Source organism: Cyrtonyx montezumae, unplaced genomic scaffold (assembly GCF_038088225.1).
Source record: "Cyrtonyx montezumae isolate F1298 unplaced genomic scaffold, pur_monq_1.0 scaffold_7, whole genome shotgun sequence".
Classification (NCBI taxonomy): Eukaryota; Metazoa; Chordata; class Aves; order Galliformes; family Odontophoridae; genus Cyrtonyx; species Cyrtonyx montezumae.
In genome coordinates this window covers 11,130,486-11,145,580 of record NW_027072078.1, presented here as the reverse complement: position 1 = coordinate 11,145,580, position 15,095 = coordinate 11,130,486, and the positions used below count along the sequence as shown (strand labels likewise).

At 35.3% G+C, this 15,095-nt stretch overlaps 1 protein-coding gene and 1 long non-coding RNA gene across 2 annotated transcripts in view; one reads left to right on the top strand and one right to left on the bottom strand.

Annotated features, from left to right (window-relative positions):
• LOC136057974 (uncharacterized) overlaps positions 1-15,095 on the top strand; it is a 204,265-nt gene that overhangs the window by 70,566 nt on the left and 118,604 nt on the right. The window lies entirely within an intron of this gene.
• UBR3 (ubiquitin protein ligase E3 component n-recognin 3) overlaps positions 2,937-15,095 on the bottom strand; it is a 95,295-nt gene continuing 83,136 nt past the window's right edge. The window contains exons 33-39 of the mRNA XM_065750911.1: positions 12,801-12,925; positions 9,713-9,820; positions 9,092-9,202; positions 8,217-8,393; positions 7,215-7,424; positions 5,978-6,117; positions 2,937-5,650 (exon numbers count right to left, since the gene is read on the bottom strand). Of these exons, the coding sequence (XP_065606983.1) occupies positions 5,533-5,650; positions 5,978-6,117; positions 7,215-7,424; positions 8,217-8,393; positions 9,092-9,202; positions 9,713-9,820; positions 12,801-12,925 (989 nt within the window). The 3' untranslated portion in view covers positions 2,937-5,532. The remainder of the gene's footprint in view (positions 5,651-5,977; positions 6,118-7,214; positions 7,425-8,216; positions 8,394-9,091; positions 9,203-9,712; positions 9,821-12,800; positions 12,926-15,095) is intronic.

Here is a 15,095-nt window from a genome sequence, read left to right as displayed (position 1 = left end):
GTGACTGAAAGAAGTAATCCAGTAGAGATAAAGCGTAATTATGAGCTATTTCTGAATAACTAGGTATCTGAAGGTTACTTGAATGACATGAATCACTTACTGGGAAGTATCAGTTGTACAAATACAGTTGTACCAAACTCATGAAAGGCAATAAGCATCTTTGACTCTCAGGAACATTTGTTTATTTCTTAAGATAGCAGCTTCTGGCAGGAAAATAAACGGTGGTGTAGAGATGCACATGATACAAATGATGACAAAGTGAAGGTTTGCTGTAGGAAACAAACCAACTTTAATTTCCTAGTGATTTTATTACTTCCAAAATACCTGTGTGGAAAGAGGTGACATTTGAGGGTGGAGGCAGTAACACATGAAAACATACAAAAAGCATGAAAGAACCATATCTCACTCAAGTTCTATGTGCATAATTATAATCCGTTGATGATGGTAAATCCTACAATCTAGATTGCTGTAAAACCATTTGCTTTACTATTACAGAGCAGCACTTGTGTTTACTTACAGTACAGAGCAGGAGATGCTCCCTGTCCTAAAGGAGTTTACAACATAAGTGCAAGGACAAGAACAATGGGCTCAAGCATAAGGCTAAAGAAACTAAATGAAATAATAGGCAACTAGAGCAAGAAAACAAGCAGCCACAGTTTCTTCAACATAATTTTCAAACTGTACCTTCTGTCTAGTTGTTCCTCCCTAAAGCTCTCTGAGAAAATATTATCTTACTTGCCAGCAATCATTACATTCCTTTCTGGAGCTGCTTGGGCTTCTTCTGTTGTGGAATACTACACAAATAAGGCAGTTGCATATAAAATATGTAGTCAACGAAGGCACAAAAAGAAGCTGCTGAACTGCATGGAGATAGACAAAGAAACCGAAGGAAAATAAAACTCAAAAACTGTATTAGTGGCTTCAACAGCCAGGCACAAAGGATATTCCTTGGCACCTGAAAAACAGACTCATTATCTACTTTAAGTATTTGCTCACATGTAATCCCTTAAAACATGTTGTTCCAATTTGATGAGAAGTGGTTCCATACACAATCCCATTTCTACTTTAATAGCTGATATGCTTTAAGGCTAAAGCGTGGATACAGTAGAGATGGCTCAACACTTAGAAGAACTGTTCTTTAAAAGATTTTTGTTGCTGTTGAATGCTTACAAATATAATAAAAGTGGAATGCACCCACTATCATTTTTAGTCAAAATCAAGCGTCAAAAGTTTAGCAGTTGTAAATTGAAAGCAGTTCTACAATGTTCCCATGTATTAGACAAGAGGAGGTCCAAGCAACTCGGTTGGCTAAAACATACAGACATATTCAGCGTAAGGAATTGACTGAGGGAGCTTGACTTTACAGGAAAAGTTTTCACTTAGAGAATTCTTGTTCAGTGATGGCAAGTAATGGAAGAAAATGTATTTCTAGCTCCTGTCATTAAAACATTTGTTCCCGTGCTCAATGGAAATTAAAAGTTTTACCACTCATGTGGTACCTACAAGGGATGAAGATAAAGGGAATATTAAATTCAACTGTGTGAGTGATTTCTATTGAACTGGCTGCTGTTTCTACAAATTAAGAGACCAATCTGCTTTATATCATGTAACAAAATTTCAGGAAATGGCTTTATAAATAACAGTACTTTTATGAAGGCTCATTTAGAAACATTCCTAACTGGGACTCAGAGCCAAATTCAAAATGCTTTTCAAAAGATGTTTTTTTCCACCTCATTTTCTGGTACCATGCATAAGTATACTTTGCAAGAAAATCATGCTTTAGGATAGTAAGATTACCCTTTAAAACTCCTTCATTTAACAACATTCAGCTATGCTTTCTCAATGGTATTTCAAAGAAACAGTATTTGAAGCATGCAGTATTAAATCTTCTCAACATCTAGAGTGATGAGAGAGTACAAATGATATTGTACTGAAAAATTTAAAATCTTATCAGTGAAAAAGAATTTTTAATTTACTCAGTCACTCTGCCCATTTATACAACTAATAAAATTCAATTTCACTGAGTGTATGTTTTTCCTACTTAAGCACATTCATTTGCAGGAATTAATACAACCTAGCAAGAATTATATAGCTGCAGTGACAGGACAGCATACTGGCAGAAGAACCAAGTCCAAGGTCTGGACTTGCAGCAGTTGGGACTGTTCTCAATTTAAAATCACTTGCAGACCAACAACTGCCCATCTGAGAAAATGCATGAGTGCTTAGGGCACAATATCCTGTTGAAAGATGGCATTCATGTAACATGGGCTTTCAGTATGGATCTCACTGACTGTTATTACATGCACCCATCATATCCAAGTACTGATTTAACAGAGAGCCTCCATACACTGGGTCAGCCCATATTCTTACGTTGCAAACAGCATTGCTTTATTCTTATCTAGCTTAATGCTCAGTCTCCATTCATCACTATCTCCACCTCTGAAAACAAGGAAGCACAAAGCAGGACAACAGAATCTAGTTCAGATGAAAATTACACATAAAACATGTGTAACAAGATCTGCATACTAACTTGCTTACTGTATCTTCTGGCAGCAGTATACACACAGAACAAACTAATCCCATGGGATTCCAAAAGTAAGAACAAACATTTTTTGGATACTGGAGCAAAACAAGCACTTTCTGAAAGCAAAATGTCACATGCTTGTGGAATACTTTGAGGTACACAAGATTCCAATTGTAGAGGTGATGAAAATACTCACTGAGAATTGCAAGCTGTCACCAAAAGAAAAGATGTCATTATGGCTATTATGCAAAGGTAGCAACAATCAAGACTGTTCCACCAAATTTTTCAAAGGTGAAAAGAAAAGGCAAAATTTCACACACAAAGTTATACATTCAAAAACTTGCAGTGATAGCTATTCCCGAAGCAGATTTGACAGAGGAAACGATCAAGAACCGCTTTCCCAAAAAGACAGTTTCTTAACTCAGCATTTTAATGTTAGCACTTTGCAGCAGCAATGCTGTAATAGCAAGCATAAAAGTAAGCAGAACCTTGAGTGGTATAGGTATGCATGAAATAAAACAATCCAAATTATTCGCATCAAACATACACAACTGCATGAAAGTAACAAAGGAAAAAACAAATTAGAATTACTCTGCACAAAGTACTCTGCTAAGAATTCTGGCATCCAAATAACTGCCTGGGGATTGTGTGGAATTCAGTAATAGCTGCATTTTGGATGACTGAGATGGAAAGAAAAAATTTCACCAACACACAGATTGACAGTAGACTTTTATTAACATATCTTACAATGCCGATTACTGTATTTCTAGTTTTGTAAGTTCTCTGATGCATTTTAAAGATAGATTTATGTTCTACAGTAATGTACTGTACTTACATGGTCATTCCTACAGGATATCACACCAGAACATTTGAGTAATGCACACACACGCCACTCTAGTTTGGACCTGTTATTTTTCAAGGTTAGCTTCATAAAACAGGATAAAAAAAAAGTAATGGGGGAAATCAAAATTCTTGTTTAGCAGCATGCAAGGATATTCAAGTACAATTTTCAAAGTAATTTTTTTGTGTGTTTTTTTAAATTGACTGGTGACTAATTCACCAGTAGTGAAATAAACACTATGAAATACCCCAATGTTAAAGTTAAGGCTAATAGTTTAATTAACATCCATATGCACAACCAGAGAACGTTCCATTTCAAATAGAACACAGTAATCAAATTCTGGATACCATATCTCTTGTGAATGTAGCATCGGTGCTTCAAACTACTGATTACTCAAGTTCATGAGCCCTGTAATAATGTTATGCTGGAGATGTAAAGAAACTTTTTGCTTCTCAACCACACTTACAAAATGGCCTGATACTCATAATGAACAATGCAAAAATATTACAGGCAGAACTTATAATACAGTATCAAAAAAGTAATATTTTGGAAAAGACATAGCTGTTTAGTTGGTGAAACAGTAATTTCAATCTTACAGGAAGTACTGTAATACTTTTGAAATATATATATATTTATACGTATGTATAAAAACCAGCATCCATTATTGTGGGGGGGTTTTGAGTTGCAGTTATCCAGAAGATTTCATTGTATTTAGCCACTTTTCCTTCTGTCCGTTCTCCTTGATTGCTACACAGTCATTTTATTTCCCCTATACACTTTTCACTAAGACTTCCACTGGGGAACTGTTTTCATTGTATACATGGTTTTCTCATAAGATGTTTTTATTTTACACATATAAATTTTATTTTACACACGAGCTACGAAAGTCAAAAATACCAGGAACTGCTTGGTAGTGCTGTATGAAATAGCCAACATGTCCAACACCTGTGGAAAAACATTAGTAGCGATATATTACATACCAGTATTTTATCTGTAATCTTTCCTGCCCATGCACACAGTGTGGGGTTTAGTCCAGTCTGGCCTGTTCTCTTGAATTGTTGTAGCCCTCTAAACATGATTTGGCATTCTTCCAGTAAAGCTGCATATGCATTCTGTTCACATAGGCTACCCCTCACACTTTGTTTTGTTTTTTTTTTTTCCTTCAGAAAATCAAGCAGAAAGAACAGTAATTGTTCTGAACAAACGCAATATATTAGAACCTCCTGAAATGACAGGAAAGATATAAAATTATGTTTCATTTGTAGAGTAGCCTGCACATTTCCAAACCAATCATTCCGAAACATACATTTGGTCTGTAATGACAGACAGGCTTATGGTTGTTATAATTGGGATCTGCCATTTCAGGTGCCATACTAATTCCCTATATACAGTGACTTCTGTATGTGTTATCACTAATGGTTTATTCAACTGGTATGGAAAAAAAGCCTGGATGAGAAAAAAAAGAATATGTTTTCTGGATTACATTAAGAGCAATGAGCTACCTAATTTACAGCTATATCATGTATTTTATGGAGGAAAAAAAAAACAATTATGAAATTCCTGAGAAAGCATAAGTTTTCAGTAATGCCTGAAATATTTCAATAGACTTCTTGCAGTAAGTGAAATAAACTTAAATTCAACTTTCAGACCAATTGTTACCATGCAGTCTCACAATCATTGTACAATTCATGTCTAATTACAAATGCATACCAAGCAAAAAACCTCAAACCAACACAAGAAAGGCAAAAAAAATATTCAACATAGAAGATGTAGTACACATATACAGTTTCAGCAAAAATTGCTAAAAACTCAACTCCACGCAGAGAGAAATTAAAAACTTGACAGCTATCCCTGGAGCCTCTAAACGACTTGAAGTAAAACTTGTGCTTCTTAACAATATTGGACAAAAAAGTAGGACTATTGAGTGCAATCATTGCTCACACCATTTTGAGGATTTAATTTCAAATCGTTATATCACTATTTAATAGCAACAGCAGCATATTATGCAAAAATTTCATGTGTTGACCAAGTTCCATTTCCCTTTTATGCCCATTCCCCACTCTACCCCAAGGCAAAGAGCTGAACTCCCATTCATTTAAAGCTATTGTCAGTCAAGTTGCATTCATTCATGGAAACAGCGATGATATGGTGTGAAGATGATGATGATTTACAAGCCATTATAATGTGGCCCCCATCTTTTATTGATATGATCAAAAGTATGAGACACCCACTGCTGCTCAAGCACTTTGTATCTTTCCTTGCATATGTAGAGAGGTTTACCACGCCTGTTTAAAAAAAACAGAACATACTAATGGTTAATGTCACATAAAATGGAAAACAACTTCATTGTTTATATATTCTCTATATATACAAAAATATTCATATTTTATCCCTCCCCTACTCCCAGAGAACCATACACTTTTATTTGTGGGGGGCTTTTGGTTTTTGTTTTTACATAAGATAGCTGCACTCCTTCTCCCTTTTGGAGAAACTTGCAGAAAATTGGAAATTTTTCTTCAAGGAAGGTAGAGATTTTTATCTGCTACTGCATTATATATAACTGATACACACAGAGCAGCAACAATAAAACATATTTATAATTAAATCATTACCTAAGATCTCTGTCTTCTTCACCATGTGCATCTAGATAAACAGAGCCCCAAAGGCAGAAACGATGGCCTCTTATGATGATGATTACAGATGCATTAATCAAAAGAAATATTCCTGTCCCAGCTCCACAGTTTTGTGAATGCTGTAAAATTATGAGTGTAGAAAGGGAAGAGTACAAAGATTCTGTTAGTCTCCATTAACTTTATATATAAAAAAAGGCCTTTCAAAATAGAAACTATTTTTTCTTGAAACAACACACAATTTACTAGATTGACAAGGAAAAGCCTGCCCCAAAATTTCCCAAACTAAAACTCTGCATCTTATGCAGCCATAATTTTACATACAATTAAAAGGTTCTGATGACAAAAGGGAAAGTACTTATTATTCTGTTAGGAGTTACATAAGGAAAAAAAACTTCTCTACAATATTCATAATTTGTTGTACAGCAAATGATTTAGCATCACAAAATATTCAGATGGCAAGAAAAAGAGAAAACAGTCAAAAATCTTGCCTTCTCTATCTACACTCACATCTAATCTACAGTTCTACAAATATAATTTTTTTTATTAATTCATTTGCTTCAATATATCACTATTAGTTAATATAGATTGTGATATTTATAAATAACTATTTTGATAATTTATTTTTTATAATGTACTTTTTTCTATATAGCTTTATTACAAGTATAATTCCACTGACTAAAATAAAATGTAATTAGTTACATAGATTCTTAATTCTTTTCAACTGTTTGCATGAAGCATATGCCTTAAGTATAACTTTCAATTGCATTTTCAATTTTGCCTACTTCTCCCGCTGTAATAGTGGAATAAGAGAGAAAGGTAAATGCAAGGAATTACATGATCCTTATTTCTTTGGGTTTGATTTTATGCCCTAGTTATAAATAGCTCCCCAACAAATTTTCTCTCAGTTTTGTGAAGCCTGTTCAGTGATATGAGAGTTGTGAGGGCAACAGATTTCAACAGGTTACAAATGAGAACAGTGTGTCAACACTGCCCACAGCAGCTTTTCAAGAGTGTTTCCACAAGGAGGAAATTAGGCCAGAGGCTTAAAAAGATGAATAAAATTGTTCTTCAGAATCCAATCTAGGTCCAACTACTAGAAACTAACACTAAACATTATGAAAACATTCATATGAGATAAATATCAAGACAGAGCAATGGAATTAAAAATGCCATCAAGAATGAGAATCAAGTGCAGAATTGGAATTCTCTCTCTTACCAGTACACATTCACAGTAACTCTGTTGTTTGCAGCATAGTCCTTTCAAACATACAAAAGTACCACAAACTAGACAAACAGCCGGATCTTTAGGAACCTTGGTACAAACAGTACAAGTCTTTCTGTGGTAATACTGAAAAATGGTATTATAATTCTCAGGCAACTGAAGGAGACGTGGCAAGTCCCACTTAGGCTCCTGGATAAGCAAAGCCTAGAAAGAAGTAGGAATAATGTATCAGTTCTGCACATTCATTTATATAAAACAAGATAATCCAAGAATGCCATTCTCTCAACTGTTCTCTATTTCACAGATTAGGGAATGTCTGAAACAGTCATCTGCATCTCCCTGAACATCTTTCCTGTGTTCACATTTTTTCTTTTGTAACAGGTACAAAATGAGCGCGAGCCTTTTCCCAAGCATGTTTTCTAAATGCAACACCACTTAAGTGCAATAACCTCCATGGCTAAAACAAAGAGGATTGAAATTAGTCTAAAAAGAAGACTGATGCTCACAGTATCTCCACTGGAGAGAAAAAAGCAATAACGTTGAAACATTTCTATTTTCTACTTCACAACTGATTTCTTAATTCTGTTCACTGCAAGGGATTGGACTAGGTGACATTTAAAGGCCCCTTTCCAACTCAAACAATTCTACAATCCTCAGAAATATCACTACCATCTAATAGACAGGACAAACTTCTACTAAATATTTTCTTTGAAGAAAGCTTCTGTTACATGACCTGAGTAGGCTTCAGGTACAGAAAATATGGGTACACTTAGAAAATAGAAATGCCATCCTTAAATGATACTGCCTCCAGCAATCACATTGAAAACAAAGTTTTCTTATTCCTTTTTGTAACCAATCAAATCCATATCCACTGACATTTCCGACTGCAATCTTTCTCATATAGAGGTCAGGTTCTCCGATCCTATACAAGGGGACGCTTACACAGTCAAACAATAAACAGCTGCTTCTACACAGTCAAGTGATTTTGCCACATACCTTTACTTGATCTGGATGTCTATCTGCAAATGAAGCTAACTCTGAGCACCACTGTGATATCATGTCAAATGCTGGCACTGGCCAATCAAGACAAGAGGCACTAGTGAATTCATCAGATGACTGAAAAGATGGTAACAGACCCAGACAGCTTGCAAGAACTGTGAATTCTTCATCTTCCTTTTGATACAAAACCAGAGATTTCAGATTAGCACCCGAGCTTAGAATTTTTATAGTTCATTATACACAGTTTATTTAAAAATACCTCTATTCAATAACAACAGTAGAAGTATTAGCATTATTGTACTAGAATGTATTCACAAAAACAGAAAAGGTTCCATTTCTTAATTTCTTCTTCCAAACTACCTCAAACTGGATTCTCAAAATAGAACCAGTCAGAATAAGAAAAGCAGAAACAAACAAAAAGTCTGTAGCTATAGGTGAGGATTTTGATGCAATGAAACAGGGAAACAACAAGCTATTTAAATCAGCTTAATATCTCATGGACCTTAAACATGTTTGTCTGCCAATGCAAGGTCTCTGACAATAAAGCCTAAATATGAACAGACGTTAAGCAAACTCAGGACTGAAGATAATCTGCACACAGACTAGACATCTCAGCAAACGCATTGCAAGTTTTAAAGTTCTGCTGTAATTTATGAGACAGATAGGTATGTCCCATTAAAATAAGCGTGTATTTGCTGGCTTTTGCTGTTGTTTTCTTTGCTTGTTTTAAATATAACATTTCTCAGGGAAACTGCCGGGGTGGGGGGGGGAGGGGGGGGAGGAAGAGAAATGTTAAAAAGGAATAAAAAAAACAGCAAAACCAAAACAGCTTTTAAATGGATACATATGAGTGTGTCCATCTCAGTCTGTACCTGGCAACTAGGTAAATCTCCTCCAAAAAGATGGTGTTGAAGTAGGCTGGTGATCCTGAGGAAAGGTAGGCAGAATTGCTGCAAATAGCACTCTACAGAATCAGGATTTACCTACAGAGGAAGGAAATAATTACTAAATTCTGAGTAAGCTGTCTCCAATGTAATAAACTCCAATGTTAACCAAATGTTATCTGTGTACACTCACTTTAACATAGAGCACATCAAGCACATGTTCCAAAGGCTGGCATTTCACTAATTTTAATCTAATTTTAAACTTCACTGTTTCCAATCCAAAACCCCACTCCATAGAACTTCCACAGACAGATACTTAAGCATTCAGTTTTCCAGGTTTCTGAATGGCTTTTTGTGCACACGATTAGAACACAAATAAAAGAAATATTTGTCATCCACATTCTCAACACAGCGCTACCAGTATACAGTATTAATAAAAGAAAGGTTTGCATAGACAAACTGTCCCAAGAGGATGCGCTTTGATCTAGAAAACAGAGTGCAGTCTTTATCAAGATCAGAGAAAACTCATTACAACAACCAAGCTGAAATACTTAAATGAGAGAGAGACAAAGGACATGTTATATAAATTTTCAAGAGATTTGCCAATACCACTGTTAATTCTTCAGACTCTTGTTCTTCATATATCTTCCCCATAGACAGCTCACTCACTACATGACCCAGCAATACTTCCCAAGATTTTTCTCCATTGCATGTATTCTGAAAATAAATAAATAAAAATGGACTGGTCACAAAAAAGAATTCCCTCTGAAAGAAAATGTGCTAAAATATATTTTCTTTTCATCAACACACACATGGGCTTACAAAGTTGCATGTTGTTTTAAAAAAATTGAAGGCATAATTTTGCAAAAGGGAAATGCCTTTAGTTCACAGAAGGAAATATGATTTAAGACTGTAATTACATATATTCAGTGTTCTATGGAATGCTTTCTGTGCATTTCTTACATTTTTGTGCAAGTATAAAAATGTTTAAAGTTAGAAATAATTACTTTATGGATACATTGGGTTTCGGCAGAACTTAAAGAAAACTGATTTTATAAAATAATAAGGTACAAACTCTTGCCACATATTGTGAATAGAAACAAGTCTATGAAAAAATGGGAAGTTGTACTTAGAATGAACAGTACCTACTAAACATGGGAAAAGCATATTTAGTAGAAAGAATAAATAGCCACTTAGCTTTGTATCACACTATTTAAAGGCAGCAGTTACAGAAAACCATCAGAAACAGAAAGCAGTGTTTCCGTAACTACTTTTCTTCCAAGCCATAATAAACTGTACCCAGGGAAAGCACAATAAGAATTGTGAGCTACATTATTGTTTTGATCACTTTGCATCAACACAGGGAAAAGACTTCAGCTCAGATACGGCATCTAGAATACCAAACAAAGATTCACCTGGCATTATCCACAAAAGACAAAAGTAAAGTGTGATCTGTGTAAGCATCATAGGATCAAAACTTCAAGTGTTGTCAGCATATAAGAAAAGTCAACCTGGACCATGCATCTAAAACCACTTGGGCCTTCAGAAACTGAAGAAAAGCTGTGCTCCTTAAAGACAATTGCCGTAACCATATGCAAAGCAAAATACTTAATCTGAGGACTATGGCTAAGATCACATCTCTGCTACTAGGCACTAGCAGGAACGTAGCAGATGAAGAGATGGGCTGCAACAAAACTGGAAGAGAGGAAGAGGGAGCTGTGCAATTACCACTGGCCAGCCCTCAGCATTAAGATCTCTTGAACATGCATTGAGTCCACGTAGCAACATTATGCAGGATGAGGAGAAGGAAGAAAAATCTAGAAATACATCTGGGGAAGGACAAGTTCATCAGTGGGCCTTTTGAAATGCTACTGCTGCTCTTAGGCTGGATGTCAAGAAGGAAAACACCATGATAACACATAGATCAACCTAAGCATATACAGTCAAGATGCTGTCAGAACTTGGACCACTGTACACAGGTGATATACACAAAACAAGACAAGAGGAATGAGGATGATGTTTCCAAGAGAGAGTGAGATATACTTACAGTGCAGCATATATGCAGCAGAGAACAGCGTTCCTATTTACCTCCTACCTCTTTGCTTTCCCACTCAGAAAACTGTCAACTTCCAAGAGGCTTATCACAAGAGAAAAGCCAAAATTCTCAACCTGACAGAAGTTAATCTGCTGGTTTATTTGAACCACATTAGGTAACACCACCCATTCACAGTAACATGCTGTTTAATATAGTACAATTTTCCACTCACCCTCAACATCCAAAGACAAGCATGCTAGTGAAAATTCCATGAAAATGGTGCAGTCTTTCATATCAAAAGAAACAGCTACTTTAGAAATCTATTATCTGAGACATTATCATTATTTGCAACCCTAAAGCACAAATTCCTTTATGGGCTGCCAGTGCTTCTATGCTTCATACAAAAACACCCTAGTAATATAGGTAGCAAATTTACCTATCACATGCCTTAAGTCTGTTTTTACACAATCAAATCTCTCATTTTAAACAGCAAAATAAGCATTGTTTGGTTTTATGTGAACATAAACTTACTTCTACTAACAAAAAAGCAGACCATGTTTATCATAGGGACTACAAAATAATATAAACTGGTAACATTTTAATCTGTTTTAATGCCTCCTGTCAATGCTTTAAAATTTTACAACAATCCATCATTTGGGAATCAAGTAAACAGAAATACAGAACAAAAACACTACAGCAACGTTTCTAAGCAAATGTTCTTGAAATTGTAATAAGATGACAATAGATGGAAAGAATGACATGAAGGGAGATTAAACAAAGTGCAGTGTTATTCAGTGTTGGCCAGTGTATAATTTGTCATTAGTACCCTGGAGTAGTGACAGACCAGAGTGACAAATTTACCTTACATGTGAAAAGCAGGTCATGTTTCTCAGTGTGCTTTTCACTTTACAGCCAACATAATCTAAGGCCCAGGTGTTGTGTGTAGGAACACTCCTGCTTCCATTTCCTCTCCTGGCCCCAACACTTCCATCTTTTCCACTGGTATGCACTGGCAGTCTTCTGACAGATAATCCACTGAACAGAAGACTAACCAAAGGGCTACATTAATTACGGTGCCAGCACAGGAAGAAGGTGGGGAAGGCTGGCTAAGGGAAGCATGTCTTTTGGAAGGAAATGGCATTCAATCAGTTGAGCTTCCCTTTAACTTGTAAATCTTATCAAAAGACAAGCAAAAGATAGGGATATATTTCCCCTATTTAGTTTACACATTTCTTAAATTCCTTTTTGTCTCTTCTTCATGTGAGCAATTTAAACTGCAGACAGAGAAATGAGGATGGCTAGCTGAGAACAACGTAAACAAGGCAGACTTTTTCCAGCAGTAAGCTTGCTTGCCCGTATGTCTGGTGAAGAAGTGCATCTGACAAATACAAGGTTTTCCTAGGAGGGAATATTGTCTTTTTACCATTGTAAAACTCAAAAGTGATACTACACAGTTACACTCTCAAATCTAAAATTCAGCCCAGAAACAGCACATTTTCCTAAAACTTGCAAAGCCTGCAAAAATTGCAAATGCAGAAACAAAATACTGTATTTTTGTTAAGCAGAAGGAAATTATTTTAAGTAAAGCAGAGGTATTTTTTCCAAACGTATTTCCAGTAGAAATGTAAAAAAGTTCATAAATATTTTAATAAATTAACCAACCTTTTTGAGAGCTCCTGACTCCTTCCATGCCATCCTATCTTCAGCACTGCATTTAACAGAAAGTGCTGCCAAGGCTTGAGTGTACAATAAAGTAAACAGCACTTTTACAATGCAGGTGAAGTGTTCTGTAAAACAAAGGAAGTCATTTACAAACACTTTGTATTTTTCACAATTATACTATAGAGTCTGTAGCTAAGGATACAATGTTATTCAAATGAAAAGCAAACAAAACAAGTATTAAAAAAAAAACGACAAAAATCATTATATTTACTTCCTTTCAAAATCAACTTCAATAGCCCTAGTGAACTGAATAAGTACAGGGCACGTAATTCTCCACTGCTCCATATGTTCACCTTAATCCTGATCAGAAATAATCCCTCCTAAGGACTTGGTAATGTTACAAAATTCTGTTTAGTACAAATGTTGCCTCATGTTAAGCGACTAACCACCAATAGCTACAGCTAGTTGGGTCATGTAGATGTAAGCATCACACCATACCAGCCAGTAATGACTAAACCATTGGAGTTAAGTCACAGTCATACAAATACTGCAAGAGTTAATTTTGCAAAGAAATTGCCATTGTTTTAGAACTAACTTTAAAAAAAATAAGCACTTTAAATACTGTGAAGTGTACAAGCCAATAAAGATTATCTCCTACATACAGGCTGCAGGAAAAAAAGCTTTGAAATCATTTCTGGGAAGCTAAGAGTCAATATGCAATGTCCTAAAACTGGGACAGGAAAAAGGTGAACGTGATCATCTATGAAAGGAAAATACGGCAGCAATCTCTGTCCCTTTTTACTCCAGGCTGTATTTCTCTTCGCAAAGGATCCAATTTCTTAAAACCCTAGGTAGATCAAAGAAATTTCTGTCATTACTTTCAACACTCCTTAAGTACAACGGTAATATATTAAATCTAAAACAATGTACACAAAAATGAAGATTTTATTAAAAAAATATATTTATTCAAGCTTTGAAGTCAGGCAAAATAGTTTTATTTATGTAAACACTTCACAAAAATTGGGTTAAACTCATTTTTTCTTCCCAAAGGATTTAAGCAAACTTCTTACGTGAAGATGAAAAGGAGGTAAGCAAGATGAAACGCCTTCCTTTTCCTTTTTTCTATCTGGTATCAAAAACCACTACTGATTTCTGAAATGAACACACCTAAGACTTAGGTACATTATGAATTTTATGAACTAACCGTTGTTCTTATATTTAACAAATGTTTACAAATGAATGCAGAAATAGATTTTAACACTTTTAATGTCATTGTGCACATAAAACAAGCATAATTTAAGCATCTAAAATGATTATTTCTAATGATATAATTAAAACTACTTTTTTGGGGCATTATCTTCCTGAAGAGTTTATGTCAAACGTGACAATGAAATCTGCTAAGCTTCATCCAACCTATTCTTCAGCAGGTAGCATTATAATTCATTTCCTCTCCACATTTCCCCAGAATGGGAATCCACCATATCCCATTAACTCTCTAAGCCACATTTTTTACCTCTGCTAAGACTTGTACTTTCTTAAAAATCCTTCTGAGGAACAGAATGGGTAAGATTTCAGTAAATTTTTGGGGCTGATATGCACAAAATTCAACTATGTGTGCTCGGAATTTAAAATTGCCTCTTCAGCCTGAGCTATGGCCTACAAGTGTAGCTAGAAATGACCTCAAGCTCAGAGTTCCATCTCAGCCAATAGCAGACAGGCAATAGAGATCTGCGGAAACAAGAATGAATTTTATTTTTTTTCCTGCAGACATAACTAACTCAGAAGCAAAAACTTCACATTTAACAAACTCCTACATTCGTAAGACAAGCTTACTGTAGAAGCCATCTAGTTTCAAAGCACTTGCTGCTGTTCTAGGGTGTTGTTTTTTTTTAAAAAAGCACATTCCATTAAAATGTAGACAACTGTGATTGTGTACCATTGTCCTCCCAACCTCTCACGTAACTGCAGTCTCTCCAACACTGACTATGTAGCCCAAGTGAGGCTCCAAGAACTTTGGTGAAGCAAACACTGCAAGAAGTTGCCATTTTGGCTAACTTACCAATACAGATTAACTGTAATAGTTCTCACACGTTTGGTTTACTTCTTTAGCTACTGTGCTAAAATTTGAAGTTTAACTTTTGTAATAAGCAATAGCACTGTTCATTCTTAAAATATTGCAGAAGACTGAATTTAACCAGGAAATATTAACATTCATAATAATTCACTGAATTTAACCAGGAAATATTAACATTCTCTTGAGAGAACATCTTCTGTGTTCTTTTCTTGATTTTCCAG